General features: G+C 39.3%; 1 protein-coding gene across 1 annotated transcript in view; it reads right to left on the bottom strand.

Annotated features, from left to right (window-relative positions):
* The window catches only part of TSPAN5 (tetraspanin 5), an 89,703-nt gene that overhangs the window by 6,966 nt on the left and 57,098 nt on the right, over positions 1-25,639 (bottom strand). The window contains exons 2-4 of the mRNA XM_069784012.1: positions 13,929-13,979; positions 3,417-3,563; positions 1,344-1,514 (exon numbers count right to left, since the gene is read on the bottom strand). Coding sequence (XP_069640113.1) covers positions 1,344-1,514; positions 3,417-3,563; positions 13,929-13,979 — 369 coding nt within the window. The remainder of the gene's footprint in view (positions 1-1,343; positions 1,515-3,416; positions 3,564-13,928; positions 13,980-25,639) is intronic.

Raw genomic sequence — 25,639 nt, 5'->3', positions numbered from 1 at the left:
AAGAGGCTAACCCAATGAACCCATCTATATCAACTTTAAAGAAAAAAAAAGTAATTTAAAAAAACCCAAGCAAACCACATTTTTAAAAGCATTGGAATGGCAATTCTCTTTCTAGATGTAGCACAGTTTCCTCTGCAATACCAGAACATGTTGTCTTCAAGCATTATCTCTACTAGCTGAAAAAGTAGCTTGCTCTCCAGACTCATACTGTCCCTGACTTACCTGCTGAGATTGCTAATCCAGTTAGGAGAGCAAGTTTTATGTAGCATCTGCAAAACTGGATGGTAGCCTCTTGGTTACATACAAGTGGACCACTCCTTTCAGACTGCGGTGACCCCTGACCTTCTCCCAACTCAACAAGACACAAACCAGTGCAAGGATCCACATCCTGTTACTTACTTGTCATTTTTTCCCCCCCAAGGCATAAAGAAGCAAATCAAATGCTGAATGAAATTATTTTAATTCCAGAATGTACAAAAATTGGTAAATATTATTTCGACCAACACTTAACCATGTTAGCTACACAGGGCCAAATTCAAAGAGGAGTTCATCAACACAGGCCAGAATTGAGTACTAGAGTAAGAAGGTACTGGCAAAATAACTTGTATGCAAAAGTCAGTGTAAGACTCCTTTACACACACTGATAAATTACAGAGCTTAACCCACACAAGCATGTGCATCTCTGCCTTCACCCTTCCCTCCTAAGTGCAGATGTACATTGTTTAGAGATTTCCTAGGAGAACTTCATGAGTTGCCCACTTCATTAGCCTAATTGCATTAAGTCTACTTAAAAAGAAATTACATTGTAGTTCCACTCAGACCAGCTAAACATCTCTGCCACTCTGCAGCATGGTGTAGCACCTCTAATGTTGCTAAAACTACACCAAAATTCATCTCAGAACAAAATTAAGCTTAGAAAAGGATTTTTTTTTTTAAACAGATGTGATAGCTTCTACAATAAAATATTTTAAAGATTCCCCCCCCAAGAACCCTAAAATATCTTCAAACACATATAGAAAATGCTCCAAAAAACTGAACATAAGACACTGATGATTAATTTGTAGATTTGACACGCTATCTCTAAGTCTTCAAGAATAAGTCACCCTAACTCTCCACCTTGTTTTGCTCAGTGATACATCAACGAATAAGCCATTTTTTAGAGGTGCTGTGTGTTTGTAGAAGTTCTGTAAAGAGAAATATACTTATATATATATATTCAAAAGTATTATATGCTAGAATATTTCTGTTGTTCCTTGAAGAAACCAAACAGATGGGAGGTAAAAAATACAGTAGGTATTTCTTTAAAGTCAGCTTTACAAAAAAATAAACAGTGCCCAACTTACATATTCCTGTGTGAAGTCTATGAGGTTTTGCAAATCAATGTCATCTCGGTATGCTCTGATATTGTTGTTTATAAAGAAATACAGCTGGTCCTTTATCCAGTCTTTGAAAACAAATGCTAGAACACCAGCAGTGAGCTCCAAGAAGAAAATAATTCCCAGAAACACAGAAAACTATGAAGAAAAAGAAAAAGGTTAGAATTATTTTGTTTTATGACCAAAAACTTATTTTTCAAGGCTCATAATTATGTCCATTGTTAGGGCTTTATCTGTTTCAGTGTAAGTTCAAGCTATTCCAGCACAAAGGAAATTTTAAATTAAAAATACACCATTTTTAATTAGGGCTGTAGTACAGGAATCTTAATTCTATTCTAACAAATAATAAAATGCCAACAAATCCAAACTTTGGACATTTCACTGGGATTTTCAGAGAGGTCCAAGAGAATTCACTGTAAATTTCAATAGAGATGGCTACTCACCACCTGCAGAGCCCTCTGAAAACTCATCTTAAATTTCTATGTAGGCACTTATATTTTCAAAGGCATAAACAACCAATAATGCCAGTGAAATGCTAAGTGACTTTTTCATTGGTAAAGCTTTGCCTAAGCAGACAAAGCAAAAATTGGTAACAGCAGAAATTAATTAATGATTAAGTCAGAGCAGAATGTCTATGAAATGACTCACATCCACACTAAAACCAAATGAGGCTGGTATGATTAATGCAAATGCAATGGATGCCAAAGGCATTAGTAATGATCTGCCACTTTCTCTAAGCATCTCCACTGAGTCTACCCTGTTTTAAAACACACAGGGGTCCTCATATACTGGAAGTCCATCCCTTTTGCAATTGCGCCTTTGAGTTTCATTTTAATATGCTCTCTGTGTTTGTTCAGATGCATTTTTAATTTCTCCTGCAGCTGCTGTATAGGAAGCTATTTCTGGTACAGCAGATGGGTTAATTTTAGGCAAGCTAAGAGAAGCAAGGAAGAGGAGAAGTGTTACAATAGCTCCCCCCCTCTTTTCTCTCTCTCTTTTTTTTTTTTTAAGACAAGAGCAAGCTAGAACTAACCCAAGCTGCTTTATAAATGCCACAAGAACTGCAACTCTCAACTGCCTCCTCCCCTTACACAACATGTCTGTGGGAGCCAAATATGTCGCTTGAAGACAGTTGTTTCACTAGAAGCCTTTTCATGTATATATTAACAGTTAATGGTTATGAAGACACAACTACTACCCAGGCTGTGCCCACCTCTGGAAGTTGGAGTGGTGGAGGAAAGAATCTTGAATTTTTCTTACAAATCTTAAAATTTATCTAATATGGAATATAATACTGTTATCCTCATCTTCAAAGCTCACAGGAGGAAGGCTTTCAAAAAACAGAACCAGGCTACTTAGCTAAAGGAGTTTTAAATACTGAGGAATGTTTGTATATCAGCAGCTCCTTCCCCAACTAACAGTCCAGCCCAGCGTTCAAGATGACAACTTCTATTTTCTTTACCTATCCTGCGCACGTTCTCCTCCCTTTCTCCCTCTCAGGCCCCAGGACTGACAGTAAGCAATGAAGCCTTTTCAAATTAGCTAAACAGTACAGAACTGAGGATATCAGCAAGCAACCCCTCATAACAGTCCTATCTCCTCTGTACCATGAGGGGCACTTGCACAGCAGAAATCACACGGGTCACATTTAGTAGTGTATCTACATTCCCTGTATTTCATAGGCAGCTTGTCATGGATTCAAAGTTCAACATGCAGATTCTTAGCAGAAATTTCTCCCTTTTCATGACAGGAAAGCAAAATGTTAGGCTATATCCATATGAAAAACAGTAGTTCCATGTTCCGATTCTTACTGCCAGTAGTTTTGAACCCTAAAAAAAACCAGCCAGCAAGCACCAGAGACTGAAGAGCTGTAAAGTGTTAATAGTAAGCAAAAGCAATTCACAGAACAATACTCTCACATCAGGTAATATCTTCTGCTCCCCCAAAGACGTTTTTAAATCTTTACGCAGTTAAGCAGGAACAGAGAACATGACTTAGGCTACGTAACTGATGGATACCACAGTTGCAAAGGCTACTTACAAATTTGAGAAGAAAGGTATTTTCTCGCAAAGCTCCAATGCATCCTGCAAATCCCAAAATGAACATAACTCCTCCTACCACTAGGAAGAGCCAAACTGGATCAAAGCCTCCCAGGTCGGTGATGGAGGAGATATTGGACAGCACTCCCTGGGAAAGAAATAATGCCAAGGGATGACAAGTGTGTTCAGTTTTCAGTTGTACAAGTTCTGCTTGCATTTTTCTTTTTAAAAAAGTAGAAGACTACAGCAAATAGATGTTCTGCAGTACAGCAAGAAAATACAATTAAGAAAATCTTTGCATTCAAAAAGATATTAAAAGGGCAATTATGCACAACATTTCTGAATCAACATGTGGAACGAACAACAAAATGTGCTTCTAGTCCTCTGTGAGAAACTCACAGGGCATTTCACTGCTTCTATAACTATGAGAATTCATCTGCCAGAAAGTCAGAATAGATATTTGAACAAAACTTAACTCAATCATATTACCCATGCTGAGATGCATTTTAGGTATCATATACATTGTTTATGTAAGCACACAGTTACACATCTTGTGATAGAAAAAGCAGTCAATAGCAAGAACAGCTCCTTGAATTTAGCATTTATGCTCAGTATTTACAACAATTGACAGAAATTACAAGTGAGCTCCTAGGTCGCAGCATCTTGCAACAACGAATTTTACACCAAATTTTGACAAACTAGGTACCTGGCCAACCCAACTTCAGGCATCTACAGTACCAAAAACTCATTACATAAATAAAGTACAGCTACTGACTAATCAGTTAGCAGGAAAAAAATTGAAAATAATGTTAAGTCTCTTAGTAGGACATAAGGCAGTTTAAGAACTTGTCTTGGGAGATAGTTTGCACTAACTTAGGTTAGAGCTATCATATGGTAAACCACATATGTTGTGTTTTAGATATGACAGTCAGCACAGTCTGCTTGTAATGCCATTGTCCCCTTAGAAGCAGAGCTTGGGTTGTGAAGCCAGTAATCCCAAGAACTATTTTATTTTTTTGAACTCATTTTAACCAGAGTTTGGCTGATGTTGAACAGATGGGTCATATCAAGAAGCAAGTACAAAGCCTTCCTTATCCCAGTGAGCTTGCACAAGAACAGTTACAGTTTCCTAAAGCCTTTTGGCAGCAAAAAAGCTGAAGTATCACTACTTCTTCATTCACCTCCCAGTGCTGTAGGTCAATGCAAAGCACACTGCTGTAGCAGACATTTCACCATATCTTTCCTCAAAGAAGCCTGAACCCAGGCTGAGTGCTTTGGACTACTGCTTTCCCTACTAACTCCTGAATGAAGCTGTGGCTTGAAAAGCAACAATATAGACCTTTAACTCTACAGCTCCTTATATGCAGAATTATTAAGTTCTTCATCCTTTTCCTTTTCCCTGTTCATATCCCCTTTGCGTCTTTGAAATTGTCCCCAAAAAGCAATAATTTTGAAGGAAGTTATCATAACCTTATTTCCAAAAGTTGTTAGTAACATTGTTAACAGATGACTGCTCACAACTGTGGCTTTAGACATGTGGGTTTTTATTTGTTTGTTTGTTTGTAAATATACTCAGTTTGGACCACTTGGAACATATAAATAGTCATGTAACGAATACCTTTAATACAGTACTCCACCTAGTCTGCAACCACTTCCATAGTTTCCCAAGCAAAACTGACATTGAGCAAGTAGTAAATGAAGGCAGTACTCGAAGCTTTTTAAGTCTGCAGACAATGATTGACTGGATAAAATACACACATTAATTTCTCCAATGCACATAGCAAGGAGCCTTGGAAAAGGCCAGCATGCTAAAAGCAAAAGAAAAACCTGACTACAACCCAATCCTAAAGTATGAACAATAAACCAACAGCATGAATGACATTCTCAAAGTGGATTCCTCTCCCTCCTACTACAGAAGGCTATTGCCAGACAGAGAGATGAAAAGGAAAAAGAAAATATTAAAAAACACACAACACATTCATCACTTTTCTCCTACCTTACATGTAGTGCTAGTCTTATTGTCATTCATTAAAAAGACAAAAATAGACGTTAGGCATGATATAACACAACGCTGCTCAGAGACAGTATTGCTCTCAAAGCAGAGTAGTTGGCACATCCCTTTTTCTAACTAGTGATGAGATGGTACAAGCCAGGCTGAAATGAACACTTATCTGTCATTAACACTTAAATCAACGTGTGCAAAAGTTTTCCACTGCTTTTGCTTCATTACATTTGTCGTAGAGAAGAAATCAATGACATAACTTTCTGGCTAAGAATGACACACAAAATAAACAGTATAATCCAATAACACACAAACCTTTGAAAAAGTCATGGCCTAGGCCATACACAAGTCAGGAAACATGAGCTCTGCCCCAAGGGACAAAGACTGCTAAAATGACTTCTTCACAAAGTTTTTAAGTCCTTTTTATGTTTCCCCTCTGTGCCTATATAGTTACCATAAGAAATTCTGCCTTAAAGCAAAAAATACTACTCATTTCTTTTAACATTAGCTGATTTTGGAATTAATGGACTGTAGTATAGTAGAGTGAGAAAACAGTAACTGGAGAAAGGATGTTGCCTTTGTATTTTAATTATTTTACTTCCAAAAAAATCCAAGAAGGATGAACAGTCATTTAAGTCTCTCTTTATAAGACACTTTGTTGGTCTTAAAAAAAAAAAAGAAAAAAAGAAAACAATAACAACAAAAAAATCACAGCAAATTACTACATTTAATCAAGTTCCTTCTAGATGAAAGTAATAAAATTCAAATGAAAGAAGAAATCCAAGTGAAATTCAGCTCACATTTGTGGACAGTGCTCTTAGAGAAGCTAGTCATAATATAAAGAATTATTAGTGAGAAGAAATACACCACTTTGCATTTTGTCACACTCCCGTTGAAGTCGATGACAATAAAATTTAGTGAACCAGTTGTATATTTCCTTTTTGATCATGTCCTTTCCCACCTTACTTGATTTGCTAGCACTGTCAGGCTCTTAAAACCCTGGCATATCACATACTGCTCCTCAGGGCAGCTACAATCTGACACTTACTGAAATAGAACACAAGCTTTATCTGCCATTGTTTGCTGTCCTTGGAAGGCCCCTTTATGTGCATCTTTTGCTAGTCCACATATGGCAATCATAAGCCTAGCTTGGATAAACCCCAAATAATACATCCTGACAGCGCAAAGCACATACTGCCTAATTCTCATTTGTACTCTGTGTGCTCTCTGCATATGAATCCCAAGATATCAATATTCTGGAGAGACGTCTCAGGATATACAATCTTCAGAGAGGCTTTGGCAATAAAACAATAGCTAGCAGCAGGAATGACAAACACAGACATGCTCTGTGGTTACAGCTAGAGATGCATAGAGGTAGTCTGAGAGAAGATAGCTGCTTACTGCTGAAATACGGTTTTCCAGTCTTGGTTTTTTTCTGGACACTTACAAATAAGCTCTCTGAAGAAACAGCGGTGCAATACTTTAAAGAAAAGTATATTTTGCTTCAAGCAGCAGGGCAATGATCATGTAATATTATCTCACTTTATATTGTTAAGAAGAACTAAACATACAGTCCTATAGGCACATACATCTCCTATCTACCACAAGTTTCTATAATGCCTACTATCACAGGATTCAGTATTTTTTGGCTGTAACTGCTACTTCTGTGGAAAGTTTGGCAGAGATGTACAAACGCATGGTAGTGACCAATTCTGTCTTCATCCCATCTTTAGCTAAAAGCAAAAGGGAATGTTTCCAGAGGTGCTTGAGCAGAGGATCAGGAATCTCATATTCTAACACTGCATCCTCCAGTGACACGCTCTGAATCCTCAGGCTGACCAGTCAGTCACAGAATATACAGTGACTGTTTGTTGAGTGATCTCTTGCATCAACCTAAACAAGCCAGACCTAAACAAACCTCCTGTATATCCTTTAAAGTCAGGCTTTCTACAAATACAAAGTATTTTTCTCAGCAACACTACTGCAACAGTCCACTCCATGCTTCAGTTCACACCAGGGAACAGTCTTAGAGCACACAGACTAAATTACTTACAAAGGAAGATGTGCCCCTGGAACATAATATGTGCTCCAGCCACTAGCAGGCATTCAGTCCATGAGATCACACTAGAACCAGGCTGAAAACTCAAACTTTCAAAACCTGCAGAGTGTGCAAGTTGGGTCTTCAACACCATTTCTTCTCTTATTGGTCCACGCTACCTGCATTTAGCAGACATATCCTTTGCGCACTGAACCCAGAAAGTTACTTTAATTTCCCCAGAATGTATGGATGCCAACGCAGACATCTTGGTTGGAGCAATGCCCCAGTGTTGGCACACCTACATAATCTGTTTGTGTTCCTGGTTCCTAATGAGGCCAAACAGAAGGGAGTCACAAGTGCATTAACAAACTAGCGAGATTCCAGACCGTCTGTGGCTGTAGTTAGTGTAGAGAATCCACTGCCACCTTCAGGTCTCAGAAATGTTCCCAGAAGTTTGCTAGACTGTTGCTTCTCTCTGGAACAGCTGATTGCACAGGCACAGTAGTGTACTGCAGGGCAAGAGAGAATGGTTCCAAGTGAAAACACTCTAGGTAGCAGCAATTTTGAAAAGCTGACCAAGTAATGAAAATTCAAGGCATCTTGAGTCAGAGACAACTCAGGAGAATCATCATCCTATGGAACAAAGAGGTGATACACTGTGAAAGTATATGGGATTTGGCCCACCAGAGTGCATGTAAAAGAACAGGGCTCAACACAACAGACTCCATGACATACAACATCCCAGAGGGTCATTAAAAAGTAAAAAGAAGAAACCAACACCAGCAGCATGGGAGAAATCAGCTATTTCTTTTCCATTTCCTCCACAATGGGAAAAAAACCTTCCCTGCTGCAGAATCCCATTACGGGGGGGACGACGACAAATGGTCAGAAAAAGATTCGGCAATACAAGATCTTCTGAAACATTTCTTCTTTGCAAACAGAGGATTAGCCTTTCCACAAGCTTGTCTGCAGGACTTAAAATCACTGGCAAAAAACAGGAACACGTGGGAATGATGGGAAATAAAAGTATTTCCAAATGCATGATTTTAAAATGGAAAAATGTCTCTCTACTTTGTTAGTCACAAAATTCATACAGTTTCTCCATGCTGTGCATCTGAATGACCATGGGAAACAGAACAATAGTCATTGAAACATGCCAAATTAATTCCACTCCAGAATTTTGTCTCTGCAAGCAAGAAACTAGGTGGGGGATGTTTACAAATCTTATTTCCTTGATTTTTCTTGGTTTTGTATCTCCCAGAGCAAACAGCAATAGCAGCAGAACTTTATTTTTCAAGTGTCTAGTGAAGGAGAAGAACTAGTCTAGCTTTCTTGTCATGACAAAGCAGAGTTCAATAGGTGAATAACCAGCATAAATACATGCAAGATACAGACTTTGACATTTTTCAGGGTTAATGGTTACAAGGTGTTGGAACACTAGTAAAATTATTTAAGAAGCTTTTTAGATAATGCATCTTTATGTACTGAAATTTAAATTAAATGTAATAGCAAATACTAGTATCTCTCTCCTCCCCAGCCCTGTAAAATCCACACACAGAGTCCTAGCTTAGAAGCAAGATGCAGGCTTTGGGTATCCTTCAGCCCATAAGGACCCACAGGCTATGTGCACAGTTTCCTTGCTGGCAATTGTTTTTAAAAGAACTGTGTGATAGACATGTATGCACAACAATTATGGAGTAACTAGTGTATCACTCCCTCTTGATGTCTGCCACTCACGGGGACAATAAAAGAAGTGAGATTTTTTTCCTGAAAACAACTGTAGTTTTCATTTCAGGGCAAGGAGAGACAGACTTGGTCTGACAAATTGTGACTTTTTTTATGTAGGGAGTTTAGCCTGTCCCAGAACACCAAAGCAGGCCTAAATCACCTTATATCAACATGTAGTAGTCTAGCTTAAAACTTGAGATCCAGATTTAGAGCTCCTGCTCAATAAGAATACTATGCTGGCACACAGAGGAACCATACTGGTACCCCAAACTGCACTCAACTTGACATCTGAGATGGAGTGTCTTCTAGTTATGCTGATTTAACAAGAAAAGCCTAGCAACCAAACTTATGCACATAATCAACCTCTTCCACTTCTCCCTCTTCATTTCAGTCAACCTTACACATGAACTAAGTCTAATTAACAAATTTTGCAATGATCTGCAGATTTTTTTTCCCCCCACTTTAGTATTTCTACCTTTGCTAGCTCCTACTTAAAGTATACCCCAAAACCACAGTGCTTTCCTAAAAACTCCCTCTCCATGGCCAGTCTTGTAAGGTCTCAGAAGACATAACAGCAATTCATCACTTAGTCTCACTGCTCTTGAATATAAATCTCCTGCAGGTAGTGAGAGAACCAGGAAGCTTATTTTCACAAGTATCTACTGGTATCACACCATGAACACTCCCAGTGAGCCTTAAGACCACGTTATCTAATATATACAAGCAAGGAGGGAAATAGGCATTTTTTACAAGTCTAGGTTATTTTTTAAAAAGTCACAGAAGAAATTACTTGAAGTGATTTAAAAAGCCAGTGAAATACAAACATTTTTCCCCTGCTGCTGGGCAAAGATAGTATAAGTTGCTTGGCCTTAGTATAGACTTTTTAGTACAGACTCTTTATACATTAACAATGTTCATGTCACTGCTGGGGGGAGGTGGGAGGGTGGAAATCAGCTGCCATGGCTGAACTTTTTTATGGTACAAGCCCAAGTCTAGCATGCCTGAAAACACTGAGAGATTGTGAGCTATATAGTGCATCCATGTATAGATACCTTTATTCATCTTCTGAGTTTATTGCCCCCACCCCACCCCCCCAGCTCTCTTTCAGTTTCATGACTCAGAATGCTAATTGCCCAGTTTTTGTTTAGGGTTGGCTGACTGGCTGTCAAGCCAATTCTATTGCCTATTTGACAAATGAGCTCTTTCGCCTCCCTGCAACGGCTGTAAGGAAGGTCATGAGACTCTATAGTGTGCTTTTTTTCTTCTTTATAACAAAGTTTAAAGGGGACAATTCAAGCCAGCTTAGCAAAAAAGAGAAACTAGCCACCAAACCCACAAATCTACCCCAAACTGTTTTTATCTGGCAGCAAACGGGACTCCTGTAAAACATGGATTATTTCTTTACATCCTGCATTTTTAATGTGGCCTGGCACACTATCTTTGTATCTTAAAATATTCTGTGAAGCAGCAAAAGTATGTAGAAGTTGATGGCTGGGTTATAAAACAACACAGCTGGATATAAAGCCACACAATTCAAGATAGAAGTAAATCAAAATCCTCCCCACCACCAAATCAGTTTACAGTAGAGGAGTCCTTCTGAAGACCCAATCCTGCAAAAAAACCTTACAAATTTATGTTTACACATTAAAAAATAGCAGCACCAAGCTCAACTTTGATAAAAGACTTAGTTCAGTGGGACAGCAGCTGTCTTCACAGAATGGTTGAGGTTGGAAGGGATTTCTGGAGGTCATCTGGTCACCTAGACTTGTCTGCCTAGGACCATACTCAAAAGCAGTCTGGATATCTCCAGAGAGGGAGACTCCACATCATCTCTGGGCAAACTGTGCCAGTGCTCAGTCACCCTCACAGTATAAAAAAAAATAAAATAAAATGTTTCCTTATCATAGAATGATAGAATCATTTAGGTTGGAAAAGACCTTTAGGATCATCGAGTCCAACTGTCAACCCAACACGACCATGCCCACTAAACCATGTCCTGAAGTGCCTTGTCTACATGTTTTCTGAACACCTCCAGGGATGGTGACACCACCACCTCCCTGGGCAGCCTGTTCCAATGCCTGACAACCCTTTCGGTAAAGAAATTTTTTCTAACATGCAATCTAAATCTCCCCTGACACAACTTGAGGCCTTTTCCTCTCATCCTAAAGGACGAGGATGTTCAGAGGGAACTTCCTGCATTTCAGTTTGTGCCCATTGCCTCTGTCACTGGGCACTACTGAAAAGAAGCCTGGCTCCATCCTCTTTGCGCTCTCCCTTCAAGTATTTATATACATTAAGATTCCCCCAAGCCTGCTCTTCTCCAAGCTGAACAGTTCTAGCTCTCTCAGCCCTTCCTTGTAGGAGAGATGCTCCAGTCCCTTAATCATCTAGGCAGCCCTTTGCTGGACTCTGCAGTACATCAGTGTCTCTCTTGCACTGGAGAGCCCAGAACTGGCCCAGGTGTGGCCTCACCAGTGCTGAGTAGAGGGGAAGAATCCCACCCCTCAGCCTGCTGGCAACACTCCTAATACAGCCCAGGACACCATTAACCTTCTTTCTTGCAAGGACACAGTGCTGGCTCATGTTCAACTTGGTTTACACCAGGACCCCCAAGTCCTTCTCTGCAAAGCTGCTTTGCTGTCTTATAGCATACCATTACAACAGCCCATAATGCCCAAGGGATATCCAGGCTAGCCTTAGGCAAGGAGCAGTCTAGCTAGAGCAGTGCTTTTCAGTTAAGTTACAGATCTCTCAAGTCTTCAGCTTCACCTACTTGGCTTTCACCTCACTCCCCAGCTGCAGCAAGAATTCTGGGATGTAACTGATCTGCCCCCCACCAAGTTGCATAGAGCCTATGAGTATCTGGAACTTGATCTTGCTGACTGCAGCTTCTGGCCATTGCCTGTCCTCTAGAGAGCCAAGTGAAAGAAATGTCTCAAATTGGCTTGACACAAGTCCATTTTTCCATAATTCTTGCTACAAAAATCAAGTCTGTGCTCAAGAGCTCTGCCGTTCAGCTATATCTATACTATATTTTGGTTGATACAGCCCTGAACTGAAACAGTCTACACTAAGCACCGCAGGACACAACAGTTAGAGAAGCTGCGGAGAGATGCTCGCTTTCAAGGGAAGACCTGTGCTTTAAAACAATAAACAGTATTTTAATTATTAATTTTTATAGAAAAACCTACTACATATACAGCCTGAGCTAATGCATATTAAACTGGTCTAAGTGGTTTTATTTGCTTGTCTTAAAAACAACATGGCATTTTCTCCCAGTTTCAGGATCTGATTAAAAATGGTTTAAGATGACTTGTAACAGATGTCCAAATCTCAAGTAAAAACATGAGCCTTTGCTTCTGGCTATTTGCAATTACGAATTGAATACATTTTTCCTAGGAAGTGGTGGGGGGAACCTGTCCGATATAGAAAATATGTAAAACCTAACAAACCATTATTCTGCCAGAACACCCTCTAGCTGTAGGACTGGCATATTTTAGACTTCAAACACTAGACTATAGATCTTTTCCCTTTACCTGCTCATTCATTCTAAAGAGGAATCATTTGTGTTACCTACTGAAATTATACAAAAATCTTAAAATCTCTTCTAGAAAGCAACTCCAAAATAAAGTTTTTCTCTGGGGCTTAGACAGGGGTATAAGCTCTTTGAGTGTGCTTAAAGTATTAAATAAAACATGTTTTTACATCTGCTGAATGAAATAAATCACAGCACCTCTTTCCAAGCCTATTCAAACCATCCAACATGAGTATCATATGGTATGTAAATATACATACATATGGGTGTATACAGTGTGAGTTAATTAATATCCCATTACTATTTGTAATTATCTACATCCAAGGCACATGCATAGAGCAATTAGAATCTAAGTTAACAACTCACTTCTGAACCAGCAAAATTTGTCCCGAATTTTTAAGCAGCAAAACTCCAGTGCTTCCAATGTGTTATTTGCTCTGCTGCAAGCGCCAGGTTTTATGCCTTAAGTGAACATTAATTTGTAACTTAATCAGTGTTTTTCATTAAAAGAAGAGAAAAACATTATGTAACTGAATATCATAGCACCATTGTTATCAGCCAGGTTTTATTCTTTTCAATCTTTTAAACAAAGAAGAAAAGGAAATTCTGGCTTTAATTTTAGCTGTTACCTATTCGCAAGCCAAGCTCTTCATGCAGTAACCCAACACATACTGACTTGCTTTGTATATTATGTCTTGATATTTTATCTTCTTCCCAAATTCTGCAGCAAGCAAACTAAAAATTAGGCTCCGTTTCACAAATGTTTTCTCTTTCCCCGTCCTCAATTCTTCTCATTTCCAAGTTGATTTTACAGTCTTGCAACAGAGAGTGTTCTAGTGGATGGTTTTATTTCCACAAGAAAAAACAACAGTTATACTGCCTCAGGTTTGGCTTGGTTTTCAGGGCTCGTTTTGCTCAGTAGAGTGCTCTAGTACCTGAGCTGCAGTTTGAGCGTGCACGGATTGAAATGGTTATTTTATGTGCAAGTGTCAGCCACGATTTCTTGCCAAAGCATTCTTGGGAAAGATACCAAGGACCTTCCTGCAGGTGAGCCAAGCCAAGGTTTTATTTGACAGAGAAGCTTGATTTTGTTTCAGTAGAAACTGTGTGTGGACACATAAAATGTGCAGCATATTACTATTCCAATACTTCATCAGAAAAAGAGAGAGAAAGAGGAAAAATATGGAGTTTGGTGCTGTATTCAACTTACCTTTTCATTCCATGCCCACAATCCAATCCCAAGAAATGCTATGCCAAGGAACTAAAGGAGAAAAAATAAAAATGTATCAGAGCAGGAACTATAAATCTGTGGATTTTTTTTTTTTTAAACACACATCTTGAGTCATCCTCTCTGTTGGATAATCAATGTTATCAGGACTGTGGGGGCTTACTGAGAGTTTTAAAGTATGTATGTAGTTGTTTATTTTACAACTCAACCATTGTAACTGGAAGAATTTAAAACTTGCACAGCTCATTCAGGGATGTTCCACATAGGAACAGTAGATGCAATAAATGTCACTTTCTCAGCATCAAGCAAGTAAGGTTCTTTTAGAATTTGTCAGACTCAAAGCAAACTCCACAGCCAAGTACCACATTATTTTTTACTGTTGTATTACCACCACCTGCACAAAACAACTGTCCTCACAGCTCTCTCCCAGTGAGAGAAAGTGATTAAAAGAAAGTCCTAAATATACATGTACTATCAGTTTTAGCAATGTTGTCCACAAAAACACAGAAAGCTGTTTATATAGAATATAACCCCTGATTTCTGGGGAAAAAATAAAAATAATACTGGCCTAAAAAGAGTAAGAATTTTTAAAGACCCTGAAGCCAACGTTTTATAACCTTTCTGATACTGAATGTTTCTGTATTTCATAAAGGAAGTTACAGTCCCTTTCTCCTCCAAGGGACTCAAAAACACCAAACTCAAAAGACACTGTCTTTCCCCCATGATGGAAAAGGGAACAGCACCTATGATTTTGTTAAATCCCTGTATTCTCTCTTTCACTGAATAGAGTGCATCATCTCCCTCCAAACACTACAGGGTTTCTATACAAAACCCACACTAAGGATCAGTGAAACAAGCAGAACAGGTAGAATAAGCAATCTATCTCCCAACATCACCACTGCATATTTGGCATGATACAGTACCAGTCATGTAGGACGTTTAAAAAACATATAGTAGGTGTCCAAGCACATCTCTAAATGTCCATGCGTCCAACTTTCATCTCTGGTTTTTAAAACCTGAGTGCTGGCTAAAAAGAAAACTATATTCACTCTAGTTTCGGGGCATGTAATAGAATGTTGCTCAAACATCAAACTCTGGTTTTCTTTGTGGTTTCCCCACACTGCAGTGTACAGATTTATTTTGGCACATAGTGCGCTTTCTCTTAAGATTTGTGGAAACAGTTAAGTATCCTAATGATTTTTCTTTTGCAGGAAAAAACAGGAAAAAAGTGTTTTTCTGTTGAGAAGTGGGAGGAGGCAGGAATATCAGCTTAAAAGGATTTCCCAGAAGTGATTTCAACAGCTTCAAAACAAGATTCCTTCTTCCTTATACGCACTTCTTCAAGTGGCAATTTTAGCTTTATACTACAAGAATATCTGTAAAGTATAACTCAGTATCAAGTGGAATATGCTCACTGCAATACCCTGAAGTTCCCTAACACCCCTCGCATCTCTGTGACGTTCTCTTCCAAGTGTGTTTTGCCAGCTGACTAAGGGACCATGCATACTACACCCAGCCAGCTCACCCAGAAGCCCATCTATGCTAACTGGGAATAAAACTCTCCTGTTTGTCTTGAAGAGTCATGACTGTAAATATAAACAATACTACAAGCCAGTATTCTTCAAACAGAACTGTTGCAGGCTTGGCTGTATTTTAATACAAGATAAATGGAAATTTTTCCTAGGTGGAAAAACAGAACTGCTGGTCCAAAGAGTCTGTTATTTCAGCAGCCTTAATTGCCTACAAAGTAAATGAGATGGATTTGAGAATGTCAGTACAGCCTCCTGTGATACAACATGTGAGCCAAAAAAGGTCGTCTTACCTGTATCGAGACCGCTCTTTTTCTATGGTTATAAAGCTTGCCAGAAGAGTGTGTGTAATCCTCCTGACTGCAGTGATTATTTGAAACTTGAGATAAAGCTGTACAAGTTTCCAAATCACTTTCAGACAAATGCAGTTAAGTTCTTTTTTGCAGTAACAGGCTCCTTTCCTTCTTTCTTACACAGCCAAAGGCACCAAGGTAGAAGGAACAGGAGTGAGAGGAAAAAAGCTTTATCATTATAAAAGTCCGTAAGCTGCATTTGGAAGTGGCAAATTGTTATTTGTAGAGAGGTACAAAACAGTACGTTTTGCAAATAGCTTAATATGGTTTTGAACAGAATATGCATGGAAAACTAGAATGAAAGAATTTGATCAGTGCATACAAATGTAACTTAACAGCCATACACATCAACTGCAAGTCTGGCTCAGATCCACTAGCTTTAAATTTAATCCAGTCAAGTATCCTGTTCCTTCATCAGAAGTTGAGGCTTAAGGGTAAGATTACCTCATGGGTTCCAAAAGGTGAATTATAGTTGACTATACAGGTCTCAAACCAGGCCAAGCTCATCTCAATTTACGGATTGGATAATAAGACTGTACTATACTAAGCTGAAGTACCTAAAAAACTGAGATTGTCAAGCTTCTGGCAAGCCTGTCAAGAAAAACCAGGAAAATGAGTTCTCAGAGTTTAAGAGGACCAAAGAATTACATGCTGCTCAGTCCTCTCCATATCCCCAAAAAGGAAATCTCTGTCCAGTTGCCTTTTAAGCAGCTGATTAAACAGGAAAAACAGACAAGATCCATTAGGAGAAAAAGGTTCAGGATAGAATCACAAACTTTATCACAGAATGCTGTGGAAATCAAAAGCTTAATGGCATTTAGAAAAATCCATAGCTATTGAAAAGTGATTTTGATAAAGCTTCTGGCTCAGGAAGTTTTTACACTGTTTCTTATTGGGAGATTATAATGAGGAAAAGATCACTGTACGCATGCTTTGTTGCTTAAATACCTCTTGCCTAGGACAAACTCTACTTGCATTACTTGAGATAAAATACTGTACTAGGCAGACCACTGACCTAACCCCCTACAATCATGCCCTAGGAAGGCCCACTCTTGCACAAACACAGCCTGCTTTAGGGATGAAGCACACAGGAACGCTCTCAGTAATCCCCACTGGCAGAAGACAGATGTTCATGAGGAGACTTACACCTCTCACCAGGATTAACTTTGGATTTTTTTGACAATTATGAAATAAACTCCTGCACGGCCTAAAAAAAAGTTGAAAGTGCTTAGCAAAAATCCCTCTGAATTTTTGCTGGTAGAACCAGAAGTAAAACAGGACACATATTCTGCTTATCTTGCAGCCCCTTCTGCAGATGTCTCCAAGACAGTCCTGTTCTGCTTGCTTGTAACCAGAAAGAATATCTCTTCACATCTGAAGCACGTGGGGGGATGGTGAGATGGCATACACATCATCTCAGTTAAGTCTGGAAAATTTCATTTACATCCATTAAATTATTCCAATGAGTAATAAAAAGGTGGAAGTTTGCCTCATTATCTACAAAACACTAGAGAGAAAAACAGTCTCAATTCTCCACAGACATCTAGTAAAACCATCTAGCCCGACTATAAATGGTCACCAGATCTGGGGCAGAGCTTATAAAATCTTGATACTTTTCTTTTTTAAACAATAATTTGCAGGAGACTATTAAAACATTCCTCTGGAGTATTAGGGTCTTACAAAAAAACTTGCGTAGTAGTACTTTCTCAGCCATAAGTTTTCTATTCACAAACATCAAATGTGTTTAAATTTCTCTTCTGTAAAGATTATATGTATTTAAGAGTAGAATGTGTAGCAGTACTTGTACTGTTGCCCTACTTGTAAAGTTCACATGCAGCTTTCAGAAGTGGATTGATCAGTAAGTGCTTCAAGCTGCACATATCTTATTCCCAGTCTCACCTGAATGGAGGAAAATGCTTCTTTGTTGCTAGGGATACAGCATCATACAGCACAGCATTTCATTTAAAGGGTGCTGGGATAAATGCTAATGCAAATACTAGAAAAAGTTTGAGAGGAGCTTAATTGTAGAGTGATCAGACATTACTTTGCATACTTAATTTTTCATCTCAGCTGACATTCTTAAATAACCTGGCACCAGTTTTCAACCAAAAGTATGACAGCCGCAGGCCAAGCAGTAAAACGTTGGTTAACGTGCCACGTGCATAAACCAGTGTATGTTCATGTGTGGATACATTAAAGACTTGTACGAGAAGGAACTATAGGGCAGGCATCTAATTTCACCTTCACCGCAACAATATAAACATGCTAGCAGAAGCATGTCAAAATTGTCTGGGTTCAGAACCAGAGCTTCCTCTCTAAAGTTTTGGTTTGGTCGGGTTTTGCGGGGTGGGGGGGGGGTTGAGCCCTGTATTTAGGCAGTGTGAAAACCTCCCACCTGCCCTTGCTTTGAGCTGCCACAAGAACTCTGTACATGGTGTTAGCAAGGAGACTCTCGGGGTTCCTATGCTTCAATGCTTCTTCCGTAGCAATATGCTGTAGGTTATTCACAGAGCAAGATTGCCTTCTGTATGATTCAAGCCAGCACAGCACAGGAACACAAGGTACAGTATTTTACTGACAAGAACAGCAGTGATCGGGACAACATGAAGTGTAATATTTCACATCCTGAAATACAGTCAGGAAAACACAGAACTTCTGAGCTTTGTACATATATAAAGCAGCACTGACAAGTTCCTAACTGACTCTAAAACCCCAGATGAACAATTTTTCCCTAAGCACTTCCTCTGCAGCACTCTGTGCTCAGACTCACTCAGAGATATTTCAAAGTCAGAATACTCCTGCTTTCTTTAAAGTATTTTACACCAAATCAGTCTTCTTGCTTTTTAAGCCAGGGCAAAAAAGGAGCTCAATGCCTGTGTCAGAGGACAAAGGATTTTGTTGTTGATTTTGTTGCTTGTTTAAGTAGCCCTGACAGAGAAAAGGCACCAAAACAGAAATTAAAATTAAGTTTCTCACAGTTTTCTTCTTCCCTTTATGCCACTGATGTGTACTCCACTTTAAATATGTCAGTTTGCATTCTTTCAAACAAAACAAATAGGACATCCTCTCAACTCTCCAGCTTTCGTCTGGACCAGTATCACAGGGAAAGAAGGTACCAGAAGTCTGCCCTGTTCCTTCTTCCATTCACCCCATCTCCAATAACTTTTCCATTCTCAACAAAAACTGTTATAGCATTTCATTTTCATGTGGCTAAACATACATGGTGACCATGGAAAAAGGCAAACTGCTCAAAGCATACATACACATTTACGTATTTGTGCTAATGCTTACAAAGAATGCATTCTCCTAAAGCCTATTTCTTGTTTTCCATGAGATATTACCAGCAGGAAAATGCCATGTACTACAGTCAGTGAATGAAGATACTGCGTAGGTGACTAATTACCATTTTGGTTCACAGCAACATTCAGATATAGACTGAATATAGACTAAAAGACGTCAAATCTATTTCCATTTTATGTGCAGCTTTTAAAAAAAAGATTAAACCATATTTCACAGATAACTGTCTCAGTAATACCTTTTCTGTCCTGATACAAAATGCACACACGTGGAAGAAAAATGATCCCAGTTTCCACACATTTTGCTCAGCTGAATCAGACACGACTGATTTTATAGAATCATCCAAACTAGAAAAACATACCCAAAAACACAATGAGAAAAGCTGTCTGCTCCATCTTGCAGGACTCTTAGCATGATGCTTTCTAATGAAAAATTAACCACATATGACCCCAATTTTCAAAGCAAGGTACTGTAGCTGTTAATGTATCTTTCATTTTCACCAGTATGGGGTTTTCAGCTTTGTCTGACAAGTAAGCAAGATCTATATACTCCCTCCACCCCAAATGCAGGCAGTTGCCATTATTTTCTTATTCTCTTCTCCAGTTCTTTAATTGCAAAAGCAAGACATCTGCTTTCTGTTACTGTTGCTCTATGTATTTATTTTATTGCTTTCTGGTGGTGCAATTGTAAGCACTGCCAATCAGCTTGGAGCAAGAGTCCCTAACGACTGAAGTCCCTCTCCTCTTGTCCACAGAAACTGATATACTGGAAAACAGAAAAAGGAGGATGAATTAGACCCTATTTCCCCTGCTCCAACTTTTCAACAACAACTCCCCTCAAGCCTAGATAAAATAAATTTAACTCTTTCCAAGTTTACAATGAGACTTTCCAAACTCAGGTCCTGCTGTCTAAAGAAAATACTTTATTTGGAGCAGATTTTTTAAAGCATGCAAAACTAATACATAGCAGTCACTTTGTGAAATTCTTCAATAAAAGTTTTGGGGAGTTTAAAGTTTTTGTTTCTATGAGATCTAGCTGATTTCCTGAAACTAATACAAAAAAAAAATCAAAGACCTTTAAGGTAAATACCCCACCACCACCCACACAGAAACATTTAAAAAGCCTACAGAGTTGAAGTAACAAGACATCTCCTTTCACTGTCACTGTTGTACGCTCATCTCACATGGATCCTATCCCTTCTCTTCTACTCTTCTTTACACTCTCTACTGGTCTTTGCCTCACCGTCCTCTTTCTCTGCTCAACCTGGGCCCAAAAGACTACGTGGGAAAACTGAGAAATTCTGCTACATTCACGTGTCTGTGGGCCTCTTCCCTGCTTTCACTTCTGAACTACAGAAAGCACTCAGTGTCCCTCTACTTTTTCCGGTCCAGCCTTGTTCTCTTCATCAATATCATTCCATCTCTGGTTCAGTCCTCTCCACTGCAGCTTCTCTGCCTGAAGTCAGTTTCTATTTTTAAAATCATCAAAAAATTATGTAAGTGGTGCTGTAGCAGTGTATGAAAACAGTATGGGCTTAAAACACAACCACAAGCAGCAGCAAAGTGCAAAATGAAAATAAGAGAACTAAAAAAAAAGAAAAACCAAACCTGAATTCCACATCCTATATCAGTACGCTAATCATTTCTCTTAGCCAATCTGACAATGCAAAGACGTAAGTCTTCTCATTCTGGCCTGCAAGTAAGAAAAAGCATGAAGGCAAAGAAAGCATGTTCTGCTTCAAGCTGGGGTGAAGCAAAGTGTCTGGAAGCAGTATTGCAAATGGGTCATTTTCCAGGTCTGTCTTGCTGCCCAGGGCTAGCAGCTTCCTACCCCAGAGAACAGCAAGACCTCCTCCAGCTCCCCTCTTCCTGCAGCTGTGCTGATCTCATTCATCCCAAACTCCTCCACCTGAGCTTCAGGCTGTTCAGGTGCAGCCCCACCACAACTCTTATTATTATTATTTTTCTGAAGCTACTGTTCTATTAAAAGAAGTAATTTAACAAAAAAAAAAAACAAACAAAAAAACCCACACAAAAAAAACCCCACAAAACAGAGCATACATGAAATTCTTATGCTCACTTATTTCATCTACAAGCAGTGAAGTTGTAACATCTAATTCAGGCATTTGATAGAGCAAACAGAAAGGATCTGAGCTAGTCATCTTCCTTAGTAACAAATGGGTGATTACATTGCCTACACAATTGATTTAAGTAGCTAAGAACACAAAGAGTGCAGAGCCAGGAAACACAAACAGGTAGGCTTGTCAACACAGCACGATACTCTGAATGCTCAGCATTTCCTTTTGGGAAAGCAGTCTCAGCTCCTAGCTGTGCTCGTAGCCTATGGAAAGGGAGTCCCAAAATCTTCTGCCCCAGCTACACAAACTGCCACATTCCAGGCTGTTTCAAATGGACTATACTCAGAGATCCATTCTTTTCATTTCGCAGAGCAGTTAACACACGTGGAGGATAGGGGAGGCGTGAAAAGTCTGAACCAGTCTGGATAGAGAGGCACAGTAAGTGAACGCCATCAGCTTTACAGACAAACTTGGGCCAAAAAGTTTAATCTGGCTCTCCTTCTTAAAAAAAAAACAACCAGCACAGAAAAGAGTGAACACCAAGCAAATGGTGAACACACACGCAACCTGCAAGTGCACACAGAACTTCTTCCAGCAAATTCTACAATAGCTTTATTGCCTCTTACCTTTACCAAATGCTCATTCCTGGTTCTTTTTTTAGGGGTCCCCCACAGTAAGATATTCAAAGCCATTTACAAAGAAACTGGTACCACATATATGAAGAAGTCATAGATTGAAAAGGCAAAAGCACAAAAAAGGAAATTTTCTCAACATTGCTTAAAAGGCTTCATTTTATAAAGGAGTAACTCCACACTACACATAACAGCTTATTCCAACAATGCATTTATGCAGCAAAGAAGGTGCATCTCAGCTGCTAACCAAAGATGATTAATTCCTGCTAAAAACACCAGTGTAAAGAAGGTACCCTGGTAGAGGAGGGGTAAAAACTTGAGTATAAGTGTAAAGGAGAATGTGTGCAGCATCAAACTGTTTGACACCTCCCTGCCTGCACTGCAATTTGAATCCAAGCTAACAGAGAAAATAAACATTTTGCAGCACAAAAGTTCAAGCGTAACACCACATAGAAAAAACAGCTTATCTGAAAAACACTAAAGTTTTTCCCTTACCTGAAAAACATTGCTTAAGTTTTAACGAAAGGTAATAGTGTCAGTTTCACTTTCCAGCCACTAACCATGACAAACACACAGGCAACAGGAGAGGAGACAACTTAAAAGGCAGTGGCATGCTTTCCTAGAGAAAGATTTTGAAAGGAAATCACTCTTAACATAGCTTCTCCAGCTTTCAGCCCTGCTTTTGTTTAAGAGCAAGTATATTTGGAAGCCACTTCTAAACTCTCAAGAAGTAAATGCAAACAAAAAAAAAAACCAAAAGTTAACTGAGCAAGGAAAAGCAGTATCAAACATCTTTCTCCTGTTTCTCAATAATTTCATCTACTGATTTCTTTTTGAAAAAACTGAAGCTATTTGTAACTCGACTAACATGCCCACGAAAATCCAGGATGCTCTGTTTGCCTTCTCTTCCATTTCAAAACACTTCAGCCTGGGAAATTTTCCCATTTACCTGTGCTGTAGTTCATCCACTACAAGAATATAAGAAACCTTTTAGACCATGAATTCTTCTCCTTTAATTGTATTTGCATACTTTTAGATATTTCTTCACTTGAGTTGAAACATCAGGAGATGGGAAGAGACCTTTAAATTTGGTCCTCCTCTGCTGCACAAACACTGCAATTAATCCTGCACTGGGCTACCCAGAGAAAGAGTGAGAGAAAAGGTCTTCAGCAACACACAACTGTACAAACTGTCAGCACAACTGTGGAGCTATCAGCAAGAATCCTTCACTAGTACCTCATGTCCTTTCCTTCACATAGTGAAGAAAGGTGACCACAAACAAACTGGAACAGTAGGAGGGCTGAACATATGAGACATACAGATGGAATGGAATTTAACAATCCAAACACAGCATCATACAGTTAAGGACTAAGAAAATATCTGCTATAAGCTGAAAATTTATTCACTGGAAACACAACAGAAGACAGCCTTGGAATTGCATGCATCAGTCTGAGAGCTAGCAAGTTGATGGAATATGCAGAAGGGCAAAATAAGATTGTGACATTTAATAAAACATTCTCAGAAAGAATGTAACTGCTTTCTGTAAGTTTCCCTCAATTCCACATCTCTACAAAGGTCTAAAATGGTCAGCACCAGTAGTATGGCTGTAGCCTGCTAAAAGATTGTGGGCTCTTCTTTCAAATGTCACATCAACACTGGCAGTGTCCAACTGTACAAGTTACAGCATGCATTACAACTCCTGTATGAGACCCCACTGTGCCCCCCATCAACATTCAGCAATGAAACCGGGTTCTCAGGATTTTTGTACATGGACCCATAACACTTAGTATGTAGCTGGACCTTTTAGCATAAAACTGCAAGTTCATTAACTATACTTCAGCCTAAACAATGCTAGGGAGATGAGGCATCCCAGTGCATATACATTTAAATGCAAACACACAAACAGAAGCATACAAGATGACACCCCTAACTCTTTAGGGCATCAGGTTTTTTTACTAGGGTACATGTCTTCAACAGCTCTTTGCGTGACTGTTAAACTTAGATCTTCCTGGTAGATCACCGAGCTTGTGTCATACAAACAGCAGGTACAGGGTTTTCTAGGATCAGGCCGATAATTGCATTGCCCCAAACAAAGTCACTCTCACCAGTACCCTTTCATTTGAACCTTCGTTCAGCCACCCGCGGTCAGCCCTTCCCACCTGCCCTGAAAGCACAACACGCTGTTTCCAGCTTCAGGTGGGGTTCCTCAGTGCCATTTACATGCATCTCCATAAAAATCACAAATTAATTCCATGACATTTGGTACACTGCTGACCCCTATTCACACAGAAGGCATGAAAGGAGCCCAGTGTATGTAACTGTGTTCCCAGCACTGCCGTGCTATTCTGGCTGCACTCACATGACCTCTGCTTGGTTTCTGTCACTGCCAAATGGGCAGAGAACAAACAAGTGCAGGGTGGCGTGTCAGATCCTCTCTCTCGATGCACCAAAGCAAGCAATTATACTCTACAGCAGTCACCCTCAGGACATTAGAAAGAGAGAGAAAGGGGAACAGTGTGTGTGAAGACCAAGAGACATCACCAATAGCTTTTTGCCACTCCTTCAGCTAATACAGTAATTAGCACTACCAGCTCTTGCCTCAGGCAGAGCAGAAGGAAAAAACCACATACGTGTTGAAATTATATGCCCCATATTAAGGAAGGAAAGGGTTTGCTTCCCTGCCCTGCCATTACAGTCAATATATATGATGTTTATATAACAATGCAGGACAACAAATCTATCCCATAGCTTTCTGCATTGTCAGTGTAGTCTATCACCGACTTGCTCAGTGCTCCTACTCTTGCCTCTCCTACACAACTCCTGACAAGACAAGGATCTCTGAGGATGTGCCACAGGAACTTACAAGCCCCATTTTGTAAAATGAGCCTCTGCACTCTCAACCAACATAATCATATATATGCAGAAACAAAGAGCTTCTGATCAGCCACGAGGCCGTGTGGAGGCTGGAGCTGTGAAAGAAGCAGCAGAAGGAGAAAGCCCACACTCTACAATGTTTCCAGTGACTAAGAGAGATTGGTTTTGGCTGCTGGCTGAGCCAACTGTCTGTCCCCATAAGATGCTGCATCTTTTATCAATCTAGAAATATAAACTAGAACTGGGGGGAAAAAAAAGAAAGTTTAATTTTTTATTTTTTTTTAATGTTGGAAAAAATTAGGAATCATTAGTCCTCCAGGCAGAGGATGTACAACAATCGGGATATACAAACAAACTAAGCTGTGGCACAATTCTCTCTGACTTTCCTTTTGACTTTAACGGTAGCTGAGAGCTACTGGAAGCTTTTGAAAATTCTCCCCATAGTTATTGCTAATGTCCACAGTACCTAACTTGAGAGCCAGTTTATTACCACATATGTAGTTAAACTGAGAAGTGGAAAAAAAACCCATAATGGTAGATCAGTACGCTTTCCTTAATTCAGATGCCATCCTTTCAAGTCACACAATCAGTAGGCTAAAAATAGTACCACTGTATTTGAAGCCACCTGCTGCATCTCCTCTTTAAAAATAAATTTTATTTTAGAAAGCCAAATTTTAATAGGAATACCTACCAGACTTACCAGATCTTCTGCTTTGTCACTTTAAAATGCAAGCAATCAGTTTTGCAACTGAAATTGTTTCACCTCTCCATCTGAGAAGAGCTACGTATATTTTTGTATTCTCTCACGGAATGCAGTTTACAGTACAGTTTACTTTTTTAAATGCTTATCCCCCTTGCAAAATTAAGGCATCTTACAGATCACAATTTACCTGGAGAAAAAACAATGTATCATGTACACAGATTCCCTTCT

Source organism: Haliaeetus albicilla, chromosome 1 (genome assembly GCF_947461875.1).
Source record: "Haliaeetus albicilla chromosome 1, bHalAlb1.1, whole genome shotgun sequence".
NCBI lineage: Eukaryota > Metazoa > Chordata > Aves > Accipitriformes > Accipitridae > Haliaeetus > Haliaeetus albicilla.
This window is presented reverse-complemented; position numbering and strand designations above follow the sequence as displayed.